The sequence below is a fragment of the Antennarius striatus genome, chromosome 21 (assembly GCF_040054535.1).
Source record: "Antennarius striatus isolate MH-2024 chromosome 21, ASM4005453v1, whole genome shotgun sequence".
In the NCBI taxonomy this organism is placed as follows: Eukaryota; Metazoa; Chordata; class Actinopteri; order Lophiiformes; family Antennariidae; genus Antennarius; species Antennarius striatus.
The window spans coordinates 10,573,814-10,598,975 of record NC_090796.1 but is presented as its reverse complement, the minus strand read 5'-3'; the positions used below and the strand labels follow the sequence as shown (position 1 = coordinate 10,598,975).

Genomic DNA, 25,162 nt, shown 5'->3' with positions numbered 1-25,162 from the left:
GGTGAGACACGATATGGTTGAACAGAGGTATTGTCTGGACATATTTTCTATTTTGGGTTCAAAACTAACTTTTCACTTTGTTCTGACTTAGTAATATTTGAAAACCCATCACAAGTGATATTTATTTCTTATCTTACAGTAACAATTTTTCCATGAGTCTTTTCAATTTAATGACTATATCAGAAGGTCTCAAATACTGTATTTTTCCAAATTTAAGTCATACTTTGATGTGTGTTATATGTTATGGGGATGTAACTGTGCTGTCTAAGCACTGTAGTTATCATCTAAAGACAGAAGAAGATATATCGTTATTGCTCCTGTTCCATAATAGTAAAGGTAAAAAAAAAAAAAGATAATATGATGATCGGGATCACCAGGAAAATGTAAGTGAATGTTACTTGAGATATACTGTACCTCACGCCTCAAAAAAAAAAATGTAATCAAGAGTAGTTGATCGTTTCATGAAAAATCCTGGTAACAGATGGAAAAGCAACCAAAATAAAAACTTTACAAAAGACCTCCCAATGTCAGTGGTAACGAGGAATCATTTGGACTGAAAACTTACATTGGAATTGTGGATTGAATTGTCGAGATAGGTTGTTTGATGTTTTGTGCTTTGCTCTTATTGGTTAGAAGTCAGAAAGATTCTAGTTCAACTCATCTGTTCATAATTTCCCCTTCCTCAGGATTTTGGAACTGCAAGAGAAAGGTGACCTGGACATTATGAAGCAGAAGTGGTGGCCTCGCACTGGTCGTTGCGACCTCAACAGCCATGGTAGTGCTCATCCTGACGGCCGCTCCCTCAAGCTGCACAGCTTCGCTGGCATCTTCTGCATCCTGGCTGCTGGTCTACTGCTTGCCTGCCTGGTGGCCGGGCTGGAGGCTTGGTGGAATAGCAATCGCTGCCGCCAGGAGCAGCCGAAAGAGGTGACCGAGCACAGGGCCCGGCGGACGGGCCAGCGGGGGGAAGACACTGCCACACTCTACTTTAAGGATCCAGCTGCAGATGCGAGCCCTGACTTAGTGGAGCTCCAGTATACTCAGCTGTAGAGGAGAGAGGTTTAGGAAAGTAGCAGTAGTGTTGGAGAGCTGGGGGACAGAGGGTTGGTGAGGCAGGACAGAATAGGTAGATGTGGTCTGTGCCACATCAGTCCAGGCCTCTGATTGAAATCAAATTTGGTCTTTTATTATTAACAACTAATCAAATTTGGTCTTTTAATATAAACAACCATTCATTGTTTTGTTTTTGCTATACATCACTCCTTACCACTTTGTCCTAAACCTGCAGATAAAAAGCTCATCTGTTTTTGTTTGGCACGTTCTCTAAACCACATGAAGCACATAGCACAAAACACTTGACCACTACACGTACTAATATGCTCATAAAATAGCTTCTTGATTCATTTGGGAGTTGTTCTTCTTTTGCCTTGCACACACATGAGGCCTTAGGCAAGCATTGAATTGAAAAGCAGCAAGTCAGGACTTGCCTATTGGCACATCCTGTATTTTTCCCAATAAATCCCCTGCTAAAAACAATAGAGTCCACCCACAGACTTTAATGAGATATTCCCACAGTGATGGATCCGTAACCATTCAAGTGTTCTGCACAAATTATTATTATAAACTCATTTTCTACAGTGAGGCTTTGGTAGTTAGCTGCACCCAAGGGTTCAAAAAAGAGATTATAATTAACAAAACAGAGGGAGGGAGTGAGTGAGTGAGTGAGTGAGTGAGTGAGTGAGTGAGTGAGTGAGTGAGTGAGTGAGAGAGTGTGAGAGAGAGAGAGACAGAGAGAGAGAGAGAGAGAGAGAGAGAGAGAGAGAGAGAGAGAGAGAGAGATCACTCAGACAGAGAACATTACACTTTTGGATATTTCTTATTTCATTGTGAAATCCTTAGGAGAAGGGGACACAAGAAAAAAAAAGTTTTGTCAAATCCAAGTGAGGCAGCACAGGCGCCTCCATATGAGTTCTAACTTTGACAATGACGTGATCACAGTTTGTTCAAATCAATTATTTTGGCTTATAGATACTCAAGTCTTGCTAAGTGCCTGTTGAATAAAGCTGCACAACAGTCTTGATGTATTATAAAATTTCTCTCTTGTAATACAAAATGTCACACTAGCAGCTGAACATTTTAAACCTTTCATGGGTTTGAACTAAAAGGCAGTAACAAAACATCAGTGCTGTAATAAATAAGAAGGCTAATGAATGAAATAAGTATTGATACTTGTTATGTGTATGGATCAGAATCAATCAATCCTATTGACGGCCATCTAACAGACCAAGGAGAAAACATCCTTGACATGTGTAGTTAATTATTTTACTGTAGTTACAATGAAATCTCACCCATTGATTGCAATTGCCAAATAATTCTAAAGTTGACTTTTTTTTTTATTATTGAGTTACCTTAGTTACCTTACCTATTTATAATGAAGAAGGTAAAGATGAGATTAAAGCGAAAAGGATAGTATTTCAGAAAGATAGTAATCAGTTCAGAACAAAAAGGATGCCATACAGAAGTTGGATTATAAATCGGACACATGCTCATTATCGATTGCACACTAAGGCAATACTTTTACATGATGTGACCACAGACCTGTGTTTAATTAACTCTGGATCATTCACCACTTGTGCCCAACCCAGTACACACACAGGAATCACTTGTGACAAATGTCATTAGGAGGTAGATTCGTATCACGATATTGGGGACAAAATATAGTTTTGTCATGGATCCATAAACTAAAGTGTGACAGTACACATTGGTAGAGATTTGTCTCCAACATCTCCTTCCGTAGCTTGTAGGGCTATCAGTGTGTCACGTGTTATTGCAAATTATATGTCAATGTGGACACCATGTGATCTATCTCTTCTCCTTCTCTTCATCTATCCTTTTCCATTTTATTTATTTATGTTTACACTTGACTGTCTATGATCTTGTGCAGGTTACTAAGGATTACAGACTGGCAAGGGTTTCTGGTCCATTGACATATAATGACATTACAACTGCTTCATCGGAGGGGAGGAGGGACATTTGGACAGACAGAGAGAGAGGCTGGGATGAAGCAGAAGCTATTGATACAGGTCAGAATAGACCTCCTATACAATAATGTGAAGCAAAAACAAACCAAAAAAACCCAAACAATAATAACATATGTTCCATCACGAAAAGTCTTTTGTTTTGTGGAGGGTTACTATTTAATCATTTGTAACTATGGTAGAACTGAACAGAAATGTGCCATAACTCCTATTTTCTGAGAATTATTTGATATATATGTAACTCAACATGAAAAAGTTAAACATCCAGAATTTAAAGCCTTTATAGGATAACTACTCCACTGGAAGACTTAGTAATGCGATAAATTGATAAATACCCCCCCCCCCCCGCCTCTCAAAATAACCATGGAGAAAATGTTATTATATTGTGTTTATAATAAAAACACATTTTTGTGTATTTCTGACAAAGTTTTTTTAAAGTTGGAGCAGTTTCTTTGCTGTTTCAGGTAAGGTTGTATTTGTCAATGGAGGTTTTTCTTTAAAAGTAAAGCTTAAAGAAAACATTTTGTTATTAAAGTTTCTGCTGGCTCATTAAACCTTCCACTGACAAAAGTGTCAAAGCTAATTATCAGTGTCCTTATCAGAAAATTGAACGACAAACTATTGCCAAATCTGGAATTTTCACACCTAGACAATAGAGAAAACATGTCCCAAAAGTTTTTGTTTGAATAAGGAGACTTGGATCCTAATTGCAATTGGTTTGAATTCAGGCTTTTCCTCTTTACAGATGGCACAATAAGTAAAAAATTAATTGATCTCTGGCTTTGGCAGCTCTGTCAGACAGTCTAAAAGTTTCATCACTTCTTACATTGTGTCTCCTACCTTTAGAACCCTTCCTGGTTCCTGTAGCGCCTTTTCTTTCTACTTTTATCATTTACTCATCATTAACCAGTTGGATGCATTCTCACTTTCACACTGTGAAGAAAAACCAAAGAATCTCTCTGAATAAGAATTAGCTTATTTTTATTGAATAAATAAATTATTGAATGAATAAAAAATCAATCAACCAACCAACCAACCAACCAACCAATCACTACATACATCCATTCATCCATTCCGAACCACCCATCTATCCATCTACATGCATGCATACATACATACATACATACATACATACATACATTCATACATACATACATACATACATACATACATACATACATACATACATACATACATACATACATACATACATACATACATTCATTCATACCTACATACATAAAGTATATACATACAAGAGAACATTAAAACATGCATGCATACATACACTCAACAAAAATATAAACACAATACTTTTGTTTTTACTCCCATTTTTCATGAGATGGACTTAAAGATCTATAATTCATTCCGGAGACACAATATTACCATTTCTCTCAAATGTTGTTCACAAATCTGTCTAAATGTGTGATAGTTAGCACTTCTGCTTTGCTGAAATAATCCATCCCACCTCACAGGTGTGCCACATCCAGATGCTGATCTGACATCATGATTAGTGCACAGGTGTACCTTATACTGCCCAGAATAAAAGGCCACTCTGAAATGGGCAGTTTTGTCTCACAGCAAAATGCCACAGATGCCACAAGCATTGAGGGAGCGTGCAATTGACATGTTGACAGCAGGAATGTCAACCAGATATGTTGCTCGTGCATTGAATGTTCATTTCTCCACCATAAGCCGTCTCCAAAGGTATTTCAGAGAATATGACAGTACATCCAACCAGCCTCACAACCGCAGACCATGTGTAACCACACCAGCCCAGGACCTCCACATCCAGCAGGTTCACCTCCAAGATCGTCTGAGACCAGCCACTCAGACAGCTGCTGAAACAATTGGTTTGCATAACCAAACAATTTCTGCACAAACTATCAGAAACCATCTCAGGGAAGCTCAACTGCATGCTCGTTGTCCTCATCGGGGTCTTAACATGACTCCAGATCGTCGCCTTAACATACTTGCGTGGGCAAATGCTCACATTCGATGGCGTCTGCCACGTTGGAGAGGTGTTCTCTTCACGGATGAATCTCGGTTTACATTGTTCAGGGCAGATGGCAAACAGCGTGTGTTTCGTTGTGTGGGTGAGCGCTTTGCTGATGTCAATGTTGTGGTCGTGGGGTTATGGTATGGACAGGCATCTGTTATGGACAAAGAACATAGGTGCATTTTATTGATGGCATTTTGAATGTACAGAGATTCCGTGATGAGAACCTGAGGCCCATTGTTGTGCCATACATCCAGGAACATCACCTCATGTTTCAGCAAGATAATGCATGGCCCCATGTTGCCAGGATCTGTACACAATTCTTGGAAGCTGCCAATGTCCCAGTTCTTGCATGGCCACCATACTCACCGGACATGTCACCCATTGAGCATGTTTTGCTCAATGGGTGACATGTCCGGTGAGTATGCTGTATATACAACTGCGTGTACCAGTTCCCACTAATATCCAGCAACTTCGCACAGCCATTGAAGAGGAGTGGACCAACATTCCACAGGCCACAATTGACAATCTGATAAACTCTATGCGAAGAAGATGTGTTGCACTGCATGAGGCAAATGGTGGTCACACCAAATACTGACTGGTTCTGAGTCCCCAGACCCCCAATAAAGCAAAAAAACCTACACATTTCAGGGTGGCCTTTCATTTGTGGGCAGTATAAGGTACACCTGTGCACTAATCATGATGTCAGATCAACATCTGGATGTGGCACACCTGTGAGGTGAGATGGATTATCTCAGCAAAGCAGAAGTGCTAACTAGCACACATTTAGACAGATTTGTGAACAATGTTTGACAGAAATGGTAATATTGTGTATCTGGAATGAATTATAGATCTTTAAGTCTATCTCATGAAAAATGGGAGCAAACCAAAAGTGTTGCGTGTATATTTTTGTTGAGTGTACATAATTACATAAGTCCATACATAAATCAAACTCACTTTTATTTCTAACATTTTCCCAGAACTGAAATTAGTTTAAATGTTATGTAATTATGTTTTGAAACTTGATAAGCAAGAGTTGTGGTTCTTAAATTATGTTGTTCATAATTTTCATATAGAATGAGGAAACTGTGGGAATCAATGTTTTGAGGAACTCTTGGCTTGTCATGACTTGTTAATAGTACATTTGAATTAGCAAAGTACATCACCCCCCTTTGTTGTTGTGTAGGCCAAATTAGCCAGAACACAGAGCAAAAAATTAAATATCAGCTGAGAAAGCATCCAGTCAACTGAGATGACAGTTTATGCCCACCACCACCACCACCCCAACCTCAACAGCTAATATTAAAATGGGATATTAGAAATGCTATGACCATAGTATTTTGAGCAGCATTTTTTAATGGAACCCATGCTTCCCAAATTTGAAATTGTAAACAAAAAAACAACAAATGCTGTGTTTAGTAAGAAGTTATTCATTTATGGGAGGACACGGTTCGGTGGATTACAGCGTAATGATCAACATGCCTTCGGGACTGCTAAGAATCCCAAATAAAGTGTTGGTTTAGGTTTTGCCAAAACGCTGTGGAAACAAGTTAACTTGCATTAAGGCAATATTTGTTTTAGTTGTCTATTTTTTCTGTGTTTGTTTGTTTTGTTCAGCGAGTGACACATATAATTTACATATTTTTTTTCCAATCACTTACATGTAAGCCAACCACTGTAAAAAAAAGTCTACCTCTTAGAAATTTGTATACTTTAGAGTGAGCTTCACCATCCATGTCCATATTGTGAATAGATGTCCATTTCAATGTCAAATTAGTAATTTAATAGGGTTAAAATGTTTCCATGGGCTACTTCAATCCAAATTTAACTGTTAATTACCTATTCTGTCACTCTTGAGTACAACCCATTCAACAGTTGTAGTACCATGAGGGCCAGTAATTTCAACCCACACACACTCCATCCCAACTGGCAGCACTCATTAAAAAAAAGTTTGTTTACCTAATGAATGGTGGTTTCAGACAGCTGTTGTTTTCTTACTTTCCATTTACATCATCAGTCTGTCTTTAACGACCGGATGAGGTTTAATCCCAGACATTTATTTATTTAGGTTAGCTGCCAGTTTGACAGTGGTGCAAAAAACATATTTTAATGAGATGCCTGTCTCCTGAAACAATGAACTGTACTGAGATGATTTAATTGGCTTTGAAAGGAGCTCTTTGAAACTGGAGATGGATCATTCAGACCTGCCGAGGCTTTGTGAATTAACACATTATATGTTGTTGTGTTCCTTTAAAGTTTGAACAAAGGCTAAAGACAGATGTTAAGCCTCAGCTGTATTCAAGCACAGCGAATAAAGATACACTGTGACTCCTCAAGTGTGCTTTTACATGTTGGTTTCTGTGTTTGCATTTCACAGTGTAAGAGGCTCTATGAAGTGGTCTCTCCACCACTCTGCCTCAATCATAGTTTCATACTGATAATAACTGCTTCTTACCTTTCCGAGACAAATCGTCCATCTTGTTCTGCCATTCTTGCAAGAACTGTAGCTACAATTGAGAACATAGCTGTCTTTAGTCTTTGGGTTAAAATTCATGGGAGGATTTTCAAAATAGAACATTTCTGATAGAATGGTACTTCAACATTTTCCTCTTCACAATGTATCAAAATAATAAAAAAAAATAGACAATAATAGTCGAAAGCTTGAGTCAGCTACTAGGGGCCATCAATGCCTCTTGAAGAGCAGCTGCATCAGAAATAGAGTAAAAGACTAACGTGTACTATATACTGTACGTGTGCATGCATTTGGAGTTAAAAGTAATTTCCCTACGGAAATTATTAATAGATTTATCATTTGATTTTTTGATTTTTTATACACACACACACACACACACACACACAGTGTACTGCCATCACTAAAATATACATTTTTTGCATACTTTCTTATTTTGCTGACATGTTTATTCATAGGAAAAACGCCGAACACTTCAAAGTCATGCCAAGTGATATTTTAGCATCCAGTAGATGTCGTACTAGAGCAAATGAAGCCTCATGAAGCTTTGAACCGCAGTGAACCGATTGGGATGAAAAGCTTCAATGCTTCATGGGGCTTCATATGCCCATCACTAACTATAAATGGACTTCCTAGTTAACATAATTTTGGAGGGTCATAACTGTTCCAACAATTTTCATGTTGTTGAGCAGAAAGTCCAAATAGCAGGAAAGACACAGAAAACAGCAATGATTTCTGAGTGAAACTAGCTGGCTAGCACAAACAGTCTGTTCTGCTATGGTTTCCGTTTGGAATGAGACAATCGATGTAGTATCCAAAATGCTCCTTGGGCATCTTACAAAAATTGTCTTTTAGTAACTACATACAGGTCTGTTCATGTAGTCAGCTAACAGAACTATCACTTCTCTAAAATTTCTTCTCCACTTGCTCTTTTGACAGGTGCCTTTCCTTTCCTTTAGTCTGATATTATTATTCTGTCGTGGAATTTCCACGGGTTCCCGCTAGTGTGTGTGCGTGCGTGCGTGTGTGTATATAGTATTGTTTGCATTACTGTTATCTTTATAGCAGTGTGCGCCAATGTCAGCTGTCACACAGTAGTAATAACACATGCAAATAAATTAAGCATTCATCTAGGAAAAACTGGTGATCTACACAATAGTCCGTTTTCATAATGTCATCATATTCTGCATGTAAAATTTTGAAAATTTCAATATTTTTTATTCTGGGTTCTTCTTTAAAAATGATGAAATGAAGATTAGGAGAAGCTTTGGGTGAAGCAGTGTGATTAATATTGGTGTATATTAATATATAGTGTAAGCGTGTCGTGTGCATCATTCTGAATATCACTCAGATGAATTACTGCCACTAATACATTGCACCTCTGAGTTAACCCTCGTTCTATATTTGTCTGACAGGAACAGCAATGGTGCTCACAAGTCATTTTGACCCAGGGTCTGTTTAATTGTCTGAATGGTGTCCAAAACAAAACAAAAAATAAAAAATCCAACAACTATTATCTAATTATTAAATGCATTACTAACTATTCTATTAATATTTAATGCAATGGTGTTCCTTACGTCTCTCAGGTAATCAAGATAATTCACTTGATTTTCGCCAAAAAAATACAACTGTTTTATTGTTTCACCACTGCATTACTTAATATGATCAATATACGAAACACAACAGTTTTACATTGAACATTTAGCATTGAAATATAACAATCAAATTTCATTTTACATTCATGCGCTGTTTATGAACCAGAAATGAAAAATTAACAAGCAATAGCAACATGAACAAAGTGTGTGTATGTGTGTGTGTGTGTGTGTGTGTGTGTGTGTGTGTGTGTGTATGTGTGTGTGTGTGTGTGTGTGTGAGAGAGAGAGAGAGAGAGATAGAGATAGAGCGAGAGAGAGAGAGAGAGAGAGAGAGCGAGAGAGAGACAGAGAGAGCGAGAGAGAGACAGAGAGAGCGAGAGAGAGAGAGAGATTGGGATGAAGTATGTCACAAAGGTCCAAAGAAAGAAATACCTGATTGCTGGGTAAAACTGACCCATACCGTAAGGTTGTTTTATAAACATGCAGGGGGTGGTTGCAAATATGTGAGATAAATAAGTTTCATTATGGATTTTGATTACAATAATTGAGCCAAGCAGAAGAAGTTTCATACTGAAAAAAATATTTTAACAATAATTCCTAGATCTTCAAACAAAAAAAAAAAAGGATCAATTTGATGTGGAACATAGGAGGAGAGTTAAAGTGAATCCAATGAATCAAAACATGCTGTATTTGGGGAACTAAGTGAGTTTACATATTTGTTGTTAAGCAAGTAGTTCTCTTGATTTTGCCACAGAACATAACCAGAGACTGCACTGACTGTAGCCGCATTTATTCTGACATGCAGACAATTAAGACTTAGGCCAGCAGTGTCACTTGATGCATAAAACACCTCCAATCTCTCTTTTTAACTCTTGTCCTTTACCTTCCCGTAACCCATTGCTACTGAAGTAGACCTGCGGTTCAACAAGGAAACATTCAGATGCCTATTAATATCTAATGATTATGAATAGCTGATTAGCAAAAGATAAGGCAATGTTTTGATTAAATTGTTGTGATAGAGAACAAATTCTCTGATCCTTCAGAGTGTAAAATCTCCAAGGGCAGTAGGAAGAGAGAAAGGGACAACATAAGAGAGAGGGAAATAAAACCCAATTATTATTTTCTGTTCCAGTTCAAAAGCAAAACTTTACAAATACCATAATCTTAATTTTAGATCAAAATATACCTTATTTTTGCTTACTACTTGAATTAAACTTTAATTCAAAGCAAAACAATTCTCAACACTTGGATTCACTTAGTATATGTTTTTTTTTTTTTTTTACGCTTTACCCATCTCTCTCTTTTGACAACCACGAGTTATTGTCCTAACCTACAGATATAGTAAATACAACCTGTAATGGCTTTACAACAAACAAAGGTAATTTTTGGTCCCAGGAATGTTATTCTCCTGACATCAACCTCTAATTTTTCACTGGCCAAGTTTGATTTCAAAGTGCACATTCAATTTGGTTTTTGTGGCCTCAGTTTCCACTGGGCTCCTCTCAACAAACAGCATCAAAAATGGAACAAGAGGCTGTCTGTCAGCTGGCATGTGATAGCAGGTCCATCAATGCTAAACAACAGCAATGTCCAAAATCAGAGTGAAAATGCATGGAGCACCAGCAGACCTGAAACAGTCTGAGAAACCGGCCCATTGCCAATCTCAGCCTCTATGTCCCCTCCTCCCTCCTCTCCTCTCTCCCCCTGTCTCTCCTCTTTCCTCCTCCATCCCAACTCCTCCTTTATAGGACAAGGAGGTGAATCTGGAACAGGTGCATCGTCGTATGAACAGTCTTTTGGACGAGGACTTGGCCCACAAGCAGATCCCCGGCCCCTCTATCGAGATCTCTGCGCTGGACATCGGCAGCATGCAGCCCAACCAATCGTCTCTGGTGACGGGGCCGGAGTCTGTACGGGACTACCCGCCCTCAGGCCTCGGTGTGACCACCTTCCTCCCCAGGGAGGGGGCACCTCCTCCTCTTCCCCACCCTCACCATGGGGGGACCTTGGGCAGGACGCTACCCACATCCCAAGTCCCTGGCAGCAACACATTGCCCCTGCACCACCCACTCAGCAGCACCAGTCTCAGCGGCACCATGCAGTGCAAACACAGGGCTCCCAACGGGGGGCTCTTTCGGCAGAGCCCTGGCAAGACACCCATGCCACTGTCCTACCAGGCAGTCTCCGCAGGACCCATACCCGAAGCCATTGATGCCACCCACAGTACATCCATATAGTGATAGAAGGTGTCACGGTCAACAAAGGGATGAGGAGACGCACTGGACAGGGTCAGGTTTCTCTCTGGACTCTGTTCAATATGAGATGTGTTAGGGATCACTAAAGGGAAATTATTGTTGAAGGAAAAAACATATGTACAAAGTAAAAAGAATTTTATATCTCACTACCTGTTCAGAAAAGCCAATGTTACAAAAAGGCAAGTTGGCGGGTATAATTTTTCTCTTGTACATATCTGTAAATACCAAGAGAACGAAGTGAGGTCAAAGTGTATTTTGAATATTCTCAATTTTTGAAGTTGAGTTAAAAAAATAAATAAAACAAGAAAAAAATATAAATATATATATATACACTGAAGAAAAAGTTATGACTGTTTGAATGGCTTTGTAAATTTTGTTCAATATGAAACAATGACGCAAAATTCATTGTGATTGTTTTCTAAGTGCCGGAATTTAATGATGTCTCTCCACAACTCATTGATGTAAACGACAAACCATGAAAGACCACTGTAGGGAGATTTAGCACTGGACACCTACTGTTATCCACCTCTTTACCATCCCTATATATATATCTTCAGCATCAGATGATATAGACTACTTTTTTGTTTGTAGTAAATATTTAATACTTGTTTTTAAATCAAATGTCTACATTAACTTTCTTAATTTAACTGTAAATGGTGTATCAACACTGGGTGATGGGGAGATTTTTTTTATCTGGTGCATATTTTACACATACGAATGACTGGTTGTTTTTATAGTACCTTTATTATTGGGCATCATTGCTTTGCAGGTGAGGGTTTTCAACAAGGAAAGGGAGAAACAGAACAAGAAGAGGAAAAAGAGATACATAAGGAGATACTGTAAGGCTGTGATCATGTCATCTGTTAAGGTTTTTAGTAATAAAATTGTTTGGGTTAAATTACTAAAAATTAACAAAGCTAGACTGACCTTCAGCAAAAAGAAAGCCTGTAACCTACGTATATGTCCATTTGCATCTTATATCCACACATTACTACAGATTTGTACCATGACTAGTGTCAAATATCAGTGCATTTTTATTATTTTTTTTTAAATTTTGCTTTGTTTCTTTCTTTTTTACCGGGGTTGAGTTACGTGAAAGCAGCATAGTCTTATAAATTGATTGGTCTATTCAACAGCTTGCCATGAAACTGGGTCCAAACAAGTATTGTTAATGGTTGTGGTGATGTTAGCTAGTAGTTCCTGAAGTTCCTCCCAGCATTTTTCACAACTTCCATCCAACTTTTTTTTTTTTACATTAAGCTTTTCAAACTATGCTTTTGATCAAAAGTTGGCTTGCTCATTTTCAATTACAGAATTTTAAATTCTGGAACCGAAATAATAAATTGACATTCATTGTCACACTTGTAAATTTTGCAAATGCAAACATTTTTGTAGCCTCAGAAATGAGTATTGCAATTATTCAAGAAGTACTTTATAATCTGAGCTATCAGCTATCCATCAGTTGCAGGAAGGTATTTAATGTGTGTGTGTGTGTGTGTGTGTGTGTGTGTGTGTGTGTGTGTGTGTGTGTGTGTGTGTGTGTGTGTGTGTGTGTGTGTGTGTGTGTGTGTGTGTGTGTGTGTGTGTGTGTGTGTGTGTGTGTGTGTGTGTGTGAGGGGGGTTATCATCTCTCTCTTTCTCACTGTCTCTCTTTCTCTTTTTCTCTCTCCGCCCTCTCTCTTTCACTCTCTCCCAGAGACCATATTATTGAAAAATGAATGTGTTTTAAGCTACATATTCTGAAATCAAAAATTTCCAAAAAGAAAATTTTAAAAAATCGCACGGGTCTACATTTTCATTGCAAAGCTATTCTCAATATACCACTTTCATTTTATCAGAAGTCCCAGGACAACACAAGAGAGGACCCTTGTGTTTTCAGTTAATTTGGTTCTTTGTTTTCAAGCCAAATGAAAGAAGAAAAGTACGTAGTCAAAAAAATAAAAGTAGTGGTGCAAACACAGCCTCACAGTCTCTGACCTTCTTGTTTGATATATTTAACTAAAGAAAAAATGTAGAGTTATCAGCTAAATAAATATGTCTTAATTTTTTTATACTGACAATAATTTAATGTCAAAATGCTTGTATGCAGGTTTTCAAAGTAGCATTGTTATTTTAATCACAATGAGTGGAAGACTGACAGCAAAAAGGCCTCTACCAAGCCATTCTTAATGAGACCAACCATCACATACAGGAATGACATAGGCCATCATTATCCAAAGTGTAATCAGAGGCTCACGACAATGGAGTTTTGTAGGTGCAATACCTCAACCACTTGCAATATAGTGGGAATCTGATTTTTTGTTGTTGTTTATTTTGGGGGTGGGGGGTGGGGGGGCTTATAAAAAAGTATTTTCAAGAGGAAGCATAAAACAACACACACCAATCCTCATTTTTTACTTTCATAAGAGCAATTAGTGTACATTTATGAGCCTTGTGAGGTTTGACTTTATTTTTATTGCCAGACATCAGTTGTTCAGAAACATTTTAATCACACACAGTGGACCGATCAGTCCACGAGCAGCAGTTTAACACTCATACTGGAAGAGAAAGAAGCCAACTCAAGATTCCAGACAGTTCAATGTTTTAATGTTGGCAGAAGAAACAGGGAGACATGGACTTCTTAGATTAAGGGCTTCACTTGTTTATATTCTACACAGGACAGTATGTTTTATGTACTACTGATCAAATGGACATTCAATTAATTGTTTGTTTGATTTGTCATTGCCCATCATAAGTGACTTCAATCCAAATACATTGTATCAGTTCTGAACAGATCTACTCACAGCAGTATCAACAAAACAACAGAATGAAAACTATATTGCAAGACAATAACTTTACTGTTATATCAATCTTCACAACTATTGGTGTTCAATGCCCTAATTGTTTTTTTCTCTTTTAAATATATCCCTACAAATTACAGGCCTTCACTGCACTCCCATTCATCATCCTGACCTCCACTCGCTGTTTTCACCTCACATTCAACCAAGATTTGTACATGAATCATTCATACATATTTTTCAAATACAGAATTAACTCTTAGGGATAATTTACAAAATGAAGCTCAAAATTGTCTAAATAAATAATGAATTCAACATCCAGGACCAACATGTGCTTTTATGTTCTTCTAAATTATTGTGACAAATGCTCCTAGAAATGGACTAACTTGTTCGTGCGGAAACAGATGTTTAACATGTGATATTGCCTTGATTTTTTCCTTCTTTAATATTCTCTGTTAAAAAACCATACATTTATTAAACCTGCCAAAGGGGTTTGAAAATCTAATTGTGTAAATGCAGATTCTCCAAGTACATGAAATAAAACCTACCATGTGTTTGACTCTGGAAAACCGAACAAGCCAATGAAAAGCCAGACTTTTGTTCAGTCTTACCTGAACATATGATGGTTGCCATTGACTGTGGGGGTCATTGCTCTCATCTGAACACATGGATTGTTTCTTACTGTGTCAGTTGTTGCTCTTGTGAACCCACCTGCTTTTTACACTGTGCTCCGCAACGCAATGGACTGATGGATGGACAGTTTGAAAACCCTGACCACATGATTGGTCAGCAGAGAGGAAGTAAACGGAATGTCTATATGCTGGGGTGGCTTCATTTGTCACACATTTATTTTGAAACTGCCACACCCTGTCAGAAGAGGAAAATATTCACTGTTAAAGCATATAGTCTGTCACAGTACATCTAAGGGAGACCCCTTATTTTATTTATGAATATGCTGCTTGGAGTTTCTTAATCTTTAATAAAGAAATATGATTTACATATTTGCTTTTGATGAAATCTGATTTTCAGAAAGAAAAACAGATTCGAGCTTCATCTCTGTTTTGTGTGGCTGTTTTATTTGTGTAACAGTAAAATGTATCTGTCTGATATGAGTGTTAAGTGTTGATTGGAAAAAAAGCGAATGAAATGTAACAGTATCGTATTTTTGATTGAATGGAAGAATTATTATTTTTGCCATTTAGCTCTCACTCATTAGGGACTCTGGACTTAGCATGACCTCCCACTATGTGGTATTTCATTTACTAGAACAGCATAATTCAGTTTCAATAGCAACATCCTGCTGAGGAAAAATTCAAGAAAAAAAGATTTATTTAGATTTTCTCCAGTCTCTATGTAGTGGCCACTAGAAGAACTTCAGCATGCTGTCAGCTGGGTATAAGTAGATATAAGGTACATTTCTTATTATTTTATACAACTGGCGTAAAATATGATGGAACCACATCATCACTCTAGCACGTGCACAGTACAACAACGAGTGAATGACATTATGACTGACACAGGAGAATACATTTCTGTTGCACAGACATAAATCCTTCCAGTTTCTCATCTTTCCTCTTCTCTCCTGCATTGTCAGTGCGCCTGGCAGAAACCATCTTCTGCTCTGTCAATTAGGGGGAAAATTTAGTCTGACACACCTGGAGGACGATTTAAACTGACACACCAGGAACTGCAGGATGTCTGCCGTCCCCTGGCTTTAAACTCATGTTTCCCTGTCACCACTCCGCCTGCTTGGATAGAAAGTCAGCTGGATGGCTGAATCGACCAGAGGAATACATGACCGTCTGGTTAGCAGAGATACTGACAAGCCATCAGATATATCTGATTGGTTATCGGCCAAGGTGCCTGAATGGAGAGGTAGTTCACTGAGTATGGCACAAATGACTGACTGGCTGATTCACAAAGTGACTGCTGACACCAGAGCTGAGAGGTATGTTTGGATCAACATCTGCTTTACGAATGGATGGATGGATAGATTGCAGTAAGTAATGCAGACCCCCTCTTTCCTTCTTCCTAGGAGTGTTTTACATGTTCCATTATTTATTGCACCCAAAACTTTTGTTATCATATAGTAAGTCTTTGTTAAAATATACTTGGATTACCGTCTTTTGTTGTAATGCTTACGTTTGAGACCACAAAGTTTTTAGATAGTTTTTTAGTAATTTAGATGGAACAATACTATTCCCTGCTGTTGAGTTGTGCCTTCTGGATAAAACACCTCATTACTCTTTTTAACTCCAGCAGCTGGAAGGAATAAAAACCAATAAGGATGTGAGGGTCCAGTTGTGCTGGGCATTTATGAGCCATTATATGGTTGGAGGATGAGCCTCTGTCACACAGGGAGGTAGGTCAGCATCTGTAAATCAAACAATGGACAGCATGAAGCTGAAGGGTTATTTTAACATAGCAGGGCTGTGTGGATGAACAAGAGCAGGGCCCTGAAGAGGGTTCTGAATGCACACAAGCATAAAATGGTACATTTTCTCCATAAATATGCAGATTCACTAGAACTCCCATCAATGTCTAGATATACTGATGACATTATAGTACTACAGTACAGGTATATATCACCTTACGTTGTTAATTGGTTCCATGAGAGAAGACTTAAAGCAAAAAATGACGCATATCAAATAAACTTGTCTCCAGGCTAAACCGAAAATAAACATTCCCTGTTCTGTACAGTACTTTATTGACAAATGCATTTTCAATAAAATATGGTTAATACAAATCTATTTTAAAATTACAAATTTATCAAATACATTTAAATAAATACATTTAGATAAATAAATGTATTTAAAATACTTCAGATAATAAAATATATCAAAATTTACAAATACAATTTGGCAATGTTTACATTGCTGAGTGTTTTACTTATGAATAAATGATGAAATATAAGCTTTTGTGAGTTTATAAAATGAATGATTATTTGTTAATAGTTAAAAAGAAAAAAAACAAATTTATATGTTTGGTGGTTTAGATCCTGTAATAATAATAATAATAATAATAATCTACCTTTAATAGTCCACACAATGGGGAAATTATGTTTTCCTCTCCAGTTTTCTGTACATGCATATATGTTAGTTGGCATACACACACAAACATTGTACACAGGCCCCTGAACACAACACACACTAGGGGCCTGTAGGCATGCAGTTAATAACAAGGAGTACAGGGAGGTGGAGGGACGGGTCGCAACTTCGGGGTTGCGCCCCAATGAGCAGCTTGTGGGGGGGACAGCGCCTTGCTCAAGGGCGCCTCGGCAGTGGCTGGGAGGTGAGCTGACACCTCCCACTGTCAGCTCACACTCCGAAGATGTCTGGCTGGAGCGGGAATCGAACCGCCGATGGCTGGGCGCTGTCTGGTTCCAAGACGTCCGCTCTACCGCTGAGCCACTGCCGCCCATGAATGCAGTGTATGCAGATGAATAACTGTATGCAGATGGATGTAGATTTTAAACATGAACAGCTGACTGGTTGTTATTGGATGTTACAAAAACTGGTTGAGAGTTCCTGCATATTGTCATTAAAATATTAGATCTGCACTCTGGGTCTTATTGAGCCACTTGTTTCAGTGAATGACAGTATGAGGCAGACAGTCCTGGGCCTAAATGAATGTTGTTGGCTTGCGCGCGCACACACACACACACACACACACACACACACACACACACACACACACACACAAAGAATCAAGCGTGAACAGGATTTGGAAAGAACATTGTGATCCTGCTTTTCTCCCTTTATCCACATTTGAACACCTCTTTTTCATTTTTTTTTAGCCTGTCTACATCTCTCATCACGCTCCTCTTTCTGATCACAGCTGCTGCCGGTGCAGACTGATCTTGCACTCAGTTCACACAGCAGTTGGCCAGAGAAACTGTGGAAGTGGCAATGCCCTATCAAAGGGAATGAAAAGCAGAAGCCAATGTATTGCACAAATGGCACACTATGTAGACCAAAAAAAAGAAACCTTGAAGTTGTACAGATAAAATGCACACATTAATTGGTGTTAAGGATTTTATAACTGCCTGGGGAAGATGCTGACACATGACAGATGCTTGGTTCTTGGCTGATCTATTGAACACTGTCCATATGTCACAAGATATTTTGCACAAAATGCTTCCAAAAAAGATTTTGATCCAGAAAAACATTTTTTCAAGTGATTTTAATTTCAATAATGCATTTCTGGACTGTGTATGTTATTATACAGCATGCACGCAAACAAACATTCAATCCAGTGATATTTGTTGCTGCCAAAACCTGATGTGGACCAGTAAGAGCTGTTTACAACCTGGATGTTCTCCTAAATCCTATTCTTCAGAAGGATTACACCTTCCACTCTGAGGAAACCACCTCCAACTAAACATATATCCATTGGAGACATTCACCACACACCGATGTAACTGCCAGATGCTATTGCACCAGTGTTCAGGCTGTACAACAGAGCCAGGGGAACAAAAGACATGCAAAAATGCCGTGCAATACATATTAAACAGCCTATGTTTTTCTTTTTTTCTGATTTTGCTGAATACAATGATTTTGGACAAAACTGATAGCATCTGCAGAAGTGTAGCTTGAAAAAACTCACCTAAAAGATGAATTGAATTGTTTTGATGTATTGAAAGAATAAAACATTACTGCTGACAGGGAATGTAATTTGTGCAGCTAAGAAGTTGTCAGTTGTATCTTTTACACTCTAACAAATTACACCCTCCTTTCCAAAAATCCGCCATCATCACTTTTGAATTTTTGACATAAATAGATATATTTTATACAGTCTCTGAGAAGCACAGAAAAAAAAATGTGTGCATGCGGGCTTTAGTCTGCACCCCTTTTCTTATGATAAAGTTTTTTTGTTTTTTTTTCTATTTCCTGCAGCTACCACTTTACCCGCTTGCACGTGGGCTTGCTGACACTGTGATGTCACATCCGACCAGTACGGTTTGACAGCATGTTTTAGAACAAAGACAACACAATAAGTTAATAGCCCAAATAACTTTCAAAGTCATCTGAAATAAGCAACATTTGTTTACGTAGCTAGGTGACATCTAAAATGTTTTGAATGTCCTAGGTTTATTGAAAACACAGTTCATGTGCAAAAACATGGAATTTATTCTACTTTATTTTACTCTACAGTGAACATGGTAATTTTTTTAGGCTGTACATTCTCATATTTTCTCATTAGTCACTTGGCTTCTTTCCCTGTTTTCGTGGTTTATCTGTCATCATGGTCAATACCCACTGAAGACATCATCATCGTTGTTATTACTGCTATTTTCATCATGTCCATAAGGAGTAGTTATTACAAATACACAATAGCACATTAATACGATAGCATATGTCCTCACTTTCTCTCTCTCTCCCTCCCTCTCTCGCTTTTTTCTCTTTCTCTCTTCTTATTTCTCTCACCCCATCATTCAGCCAAAGTAGAGCGCTGCCCACCTTGAGTCTTGGGCCTGCTCAAGTTTTCTGTTGGTTAAACAACAGATTTTTTTGTTCTTCTTCTTCTTGGGTCTCTCTCTCCTATATCAGTGGGATTAACTTCATTTGATTCCTGGCTATTCATCAGTCTACCGTCTACTGAGACAGCAGATAAGAAGGCAAGATTGAGTTAAAAAGAAAGGTTAAATGGAGCCGCAAGAAGCCTGCTTTATACTGATATCTTGGAATGTTTGACTTGAAAGGCAACATATTTTAATTACAATTACTAATTATTCGATTTACGTGTTAGCCCATTGTGTTCTATCATATGTTTCTGGTTGCAGATGTCTCTCATTTTTTACTCTGAACTGTGACTGTTGAAAGAATGTCTGTGATTTGGGATGTTTTCTTTTTTTTTATTGATGGCTTGATGGCAAGCATTGTAGGGCCTCTGGGAACACGCCTGAAAAAAAATAGAAAGGGGAAAAAACATTGTTAATCTGAAGCCATGCAATTAGATATATTCCTAAAGAAGCTTGTTAGCAGAGCACCAAGGCAGCAAGATGAGGAGCTTAGGTATCATCTGGCATCCTCCAGGTTTTTTTTCTGATTGATTGCAACAAATTTTGCCCTGCTATTTGAATTGATTTTTAGTAGCACAGGAACAAAAAGTATGTTGTGCCTAATATGGAAGTGTGTATTTTGTCCTGGCCAAGTGGATATAAATTCAGAATATATTGGAAAAGGTTTGTCAGCCTAGGGACAGCAGCAAACAAGGTGTATACAAAGTCAGTGGTCTTGATGTCAGAGAAAAACATCACCTTGTATTTTCAGCTCTACAGCTTATGCTTGCTCTGGAGGGTTCAGTTGGGTTTCTCTGTGTTTTAAAGCACTTTGAAATGTCTGTTGCCATGATTAGGCGCTATATAAATAAAACTTGATTGAACTTGACTGATATAGTCACACCTTATAGATAGCTTGTGAGTGATTGCAAAGCCCTCTGAAAAAAAGTTTTGTGTTAGACTTAACAGACTAAGCTAAATCAATAGAATTAATTGTATATTGTTTGAGAGAAACACATAAGTTGTTTGTGAGCAACAGCATAACATACACATCTGTGTGAACCAAAAAGGAAACAATAGTTTAACAAAGAAAGGGCCTTGTTTCCAAAGAAAACATCAGGTTCAATCAGACCCTCAACACCTCTAGGAGCCTCTTACCCATTTACTTACACGCACAAGAGGGTGAGTCAGGCCGTTTCCAAAGCTTGTTTCCCACTACAGGCGAGAATACTTCATCTCCTCCCAAATCATCTCATATCACATACAGAACACCGAATACACACCATTATTCTCCTGATCGGTCTGATGTGTTTTCTTCTCTGTCTTCCAATGCTCTCATTAGCAGTCTTTTAGTGCTACATGTACATATTAACCTATGTTTGTCTTTTTTTTCTGTGAATAAATGCTGATAGTCACTATACAAATAGGACAGAACTTGACATCATTTGTAAAAAAAAAAAAAAGAAATGGTTGTTTTGTTGTAAAGATCATGAGAATAGCATAGACTCCATTCATGGGCTCTTTCAATCATTTTTCTGTTGTTGGATAAAGAATGTGGAAGAAGAAGAAAATGACATAAGTCAGTGAAATATCAGTTTGAAACTGTACATTTTTTTAGTTTTTTTTATTTATTTTTTTTATTTCCATCTCAGCAGTTCTTGTCCAGTAGGAAACTGCACACACTCCTTGAAACACATCAACAGACATGACCTTTGCCTTTCTGGAGTGCCCTCCTGTAATTATCTCTCCTGCCATTCATTCCCATTCTATATACCAATTTTTAAAATGCAGCACATCTTTCTCTCACTCACATAAAAAACCTCCTGTTCCCCTGCTGACTGAGCTATTATATAAAGACTTTAACAAGTAGTTGCATGGCAACAGAGGGAGCACCATAGTTAGTATTCAGTGGGATCAGTGGAACACGGTGCTTGGGAGGCTTTTCCAAGCCTCTTAAGCCTCATTTACACAGGCTGTTCACGGCAGGTCTGATGTACATTTATTTTATCCTGAAGTCCCGTATTAAAAAAAAGGAGGCGTAATGGGGGGTCATTGTTGCTTCACCTGCAGTAACAACACAAGCAAATTGGACATCTGTATATATGCAATGAAGACAGCTAAGAAAGAACTGCAACATTTTTTTATGAAAGCATCCAAGAGATTTTAAAATGCTGCTTTGAAGAAAATATTAATGTAGCCACAAGAGGACACAAGCCAGTGTCTTACTGTGCCGGTCCCATATTGTGGAAAATACTGTATCTTCTCCCTCTGAGTACAGAACAGTGTTAGCCACCTTATAAGAGGAAATGATTGGTTATTAAATTGTTTATTTATTTATTTTTCAGTATCACTCCATTCTTTACAGAGCATATGCCAGTGCGTGTGTGGTAGCACACTAGATGCTGACACTGCTGTGTCACATGCTATACCTCTTTTGCTGATAGAATTCTAGCGACAACAGATTGTAATTAAGTCCTCAAATTTCTGTAATTTTTGTTTCTTCATTTTATAGAAAAATTTAAGGCGGCACAGTGGTGCAGTGGGTAGCGCTGTTGCCACATAGCTAGGTGGTTTCGGGTTTGCGTCCCGCTCGATGTGGAGTTTGCATGTTGTCCCCATGTCTGCGTGGGTTCTCTATGGGTTCTGCGGCTTCCTCCTACCTCCAAAAAACCTGCGCTTCAGGTTAATTGGCCAGTCCCAAATTGACCGTAGTCGGGGGGTGTGTGTGTGTGCATGGTTGACTGTGGCTCCGTGTGGCTCCGCAGTACACTGCCGTTGTGCCCGGACTTTCCGCTGCCTCATGCCCTAAGCCAGCTGGATAGGTTCCAGCATTCTGTGACCTGCGAGAGCGGATAAAAATGGTGACAGAAAATGGATGGATGGATGGATGGATGGATGGATGGATAGATGGATAGAAAGACTTTGACTGGATTGCTGTTCTGATTATCAAATAGCAGTACACCATGTTCTGTTGTTCTGGGCAGCATATACTGAACAGTTAATGGCATGTAAATCTTTTAATACTAATCACTGTGGTCACACAGTCATCTAGGAGTTCAGAGAAAGTGACACTCTTCAAGTAATGGTCATTACATGAATAAAAGCCATGTATTGTCCGTGAGACATATAACAAACTATTCTTGGATGGAGAGAACCACTTGCCAAGTGTTCAGTGTGGTCAGTCATTTGCAAGTGAAAAGGTGATGTTTTAAGAAGGATGATGGCGAGGTATTAAGGAGAGGAGAGGAAGTATCAAGACTCAGTCTCTTGAACCATATAATTTGCTTTTTGCCTCTGTGGCCACTTATACACAGCCTGTTCAAGGTGGTACTGTAGTACCTTTTTTCTACCTCACTATTTTCCGTAAATGTTAAAAGGAGGATGGCATCACTGTTTCTGCTTCTTTGCCAAAGTGGAAGTAGCCATGATGTAGATCCAATGTATGTTTGAAGTTCACAAATAGATCTTAAGAGACAAAGATCAAACAGCAACTTTCATCCTTCTTTCCTTCTTGAACATCCTTCTTGAAGTGCTTTTTTTTTTTGGGGGGGGGGCGTAAATCCACATAGAATTTAAAGCAAATTTAAATTTTAAAATGCTCAATCACAATTTGAGTCAAAACATTTTAGAATGTCTATTATCTGTTTGTGAAATTCAAGGTCAGGTAATGTGACCTCAGCTGAACCTCCCTTCCGATTTTCCAGGAGACTGCTCCACTTATCCCCACATCATCCAATTGACAACATCCCACCAACTCTCATCTACAAATCTCCTGACTCCTAAATATTCACCTCGGTCATTACCCCCTCCTTCCACGTCAGAGCTTTCTAGCAGCTTTCACTTTCATCACCATGAACCCACTTGTCACACCTCTTACACCTCCTCCTCATTTCTGTCCCAAAGAGAGAAAAAAAAAATCATCTATGCTCAACAAGACATATACATATGCGGGTAGTACCCTCTTTCAATACTATACATTATTAGACGTACAAAACAGAGCCAGTCTAGGTTACTTAACGTTTCCTGATACAATAAAGGTACCATTACCTCCATCACCTATCTCGTGGATATACCAATGTCAACAGAGGTGGACCGATTCCTTGGTTGTGTTTGTCTATTTTCTTGTAATACATTCTTTTTCTACATCTTTAATTCTCAGTTTTTGCTGCAACATCATTTTCAGAAACCTGTATCTGATTACATAGAAAGCGTTTAGGGAAAATACCAGTTTTAAACATTTAACTTGTGCGCTTGATCCAATATTTGAATGTTTGGATCAGAAAAAAATAATATTAATTGGAAGCAAAACAGTGGGTCAAAAACATAAGAACCTCCAAAATAATGGCTGTACCCTTTAAAATAAATATAAAATATAAGCTTTGCCATTTGGACTGACAGGACAAAAAGAAAGACTCTTCACTCCAATCAATCCTGTGTGTAGCTGGATTCCGTTATTGCACCAAAAACAGGTATATTTTTTAATCTACATCTTGGATGGCCTTCTTACTGACAGTAGTATATATTTTTGTGGGGCGGCAGTTGCTCAGCAGTAGAGTGGACGTCTTATGACCAGACATGGCCCAGACATCGGAAGTTCGAATCTCGCTCCTGCCAGACATCATCAGAGTGTGTGAACTGACTGTGGAAGATGTCAGCTTGCCTCCCGGGCACTGCCGAGGCTCCCTTGAGCAAGGCACTGGCCCCTTATAAGTTGCTCAATTTGGGCGCCACCTGAAGTCGCTGCCCGTCACTCTGCCTCCACATGTACTGTTGTGTTACTAAATGCATACTTGCAGGCCCCTTGTATGTTGTGGTTGTGTTTCAGGGGCCTGTACAAAAATTCTGTATCTAACACAAAAGGTATGTACAGTGCAAAGAGTAATTTCCCCGTTAGAGGATTAATAACTTGGATCTTCTTCTTCTCTATTATGTATTTACGCACTGCACATCTTGTTGTTTATAATGAAACCTACAAGGCACTACGGACTAAAAAAGTGCAGTCCAATATGCTGTACAGCACTTCAATATGTTTTTTGTAGTGAACTGAGCAACTGTAACCTAAACAAATTATGTAATGAGCCCTATCAAATTATACAGTGAGACAGCAGTTGAGAATATCAGTTCAGAACTGACCAAAGATGCACTGCCCCCCTGTGGTAAATTCCATAATCTTATAGTACTTATAGATACTTATAGTTATCTCCATTTTTTAGTGCTGCCCTGCTCATGTGACACCTGACATTTGTTTTGCCTGGGAGGGTTTACCCCAACGCTACCAGCCAATTACATGTGCTGACTTTATGAGGGTGAGGGCCTATCAGGACACAGTACCAGTCTTCACAGAGATGCTGACAACCTTGAGATGTAATTTGGGTGGATCAATATTTGCTGGCCTGAGACTGAGGAATGACAAGGTGGAACGAAGGTATGGAGGGAGGGAATGAGGAGTCAAAGCACACAAGAATTTCAAAAACAATTAAGGGATGAAAGGCAGTATGTGCACTTATGCAATTTGAACACAGGTGGAA

General features: G+C 38.5%; 1 protein-coding gene across 1 annotated transcript in view; it reads left to right on the top strand.

Annotated features, from left to right (window-relative positions):
- The window catches only part of grid1b (glutamate receptor, ionotropic, delta 1b), a 394,199-nt gene extending 382,885 nt beyond the window's left edge, over window positions 1–11,314 (top strand). The window contains exons 16-18 of the mRNA XM_068305743.1: window positions 687–927; window positions 2,945–3,083; window positions 10,851–11,314. Of these exons, the coding sequence (XP_068161844.1) occupies window positions 687–927; window positions 2,945–3,083; window positions 10,851–11,314 (844 nt within the window). The remainder of the gene's footprint in view (window positions 1–686; window positions 928–2,944; window positions 3,084–10,850) is intronic.
- Window positions 11,315–25,162: the final 13,848 nt, after the last annotated feature.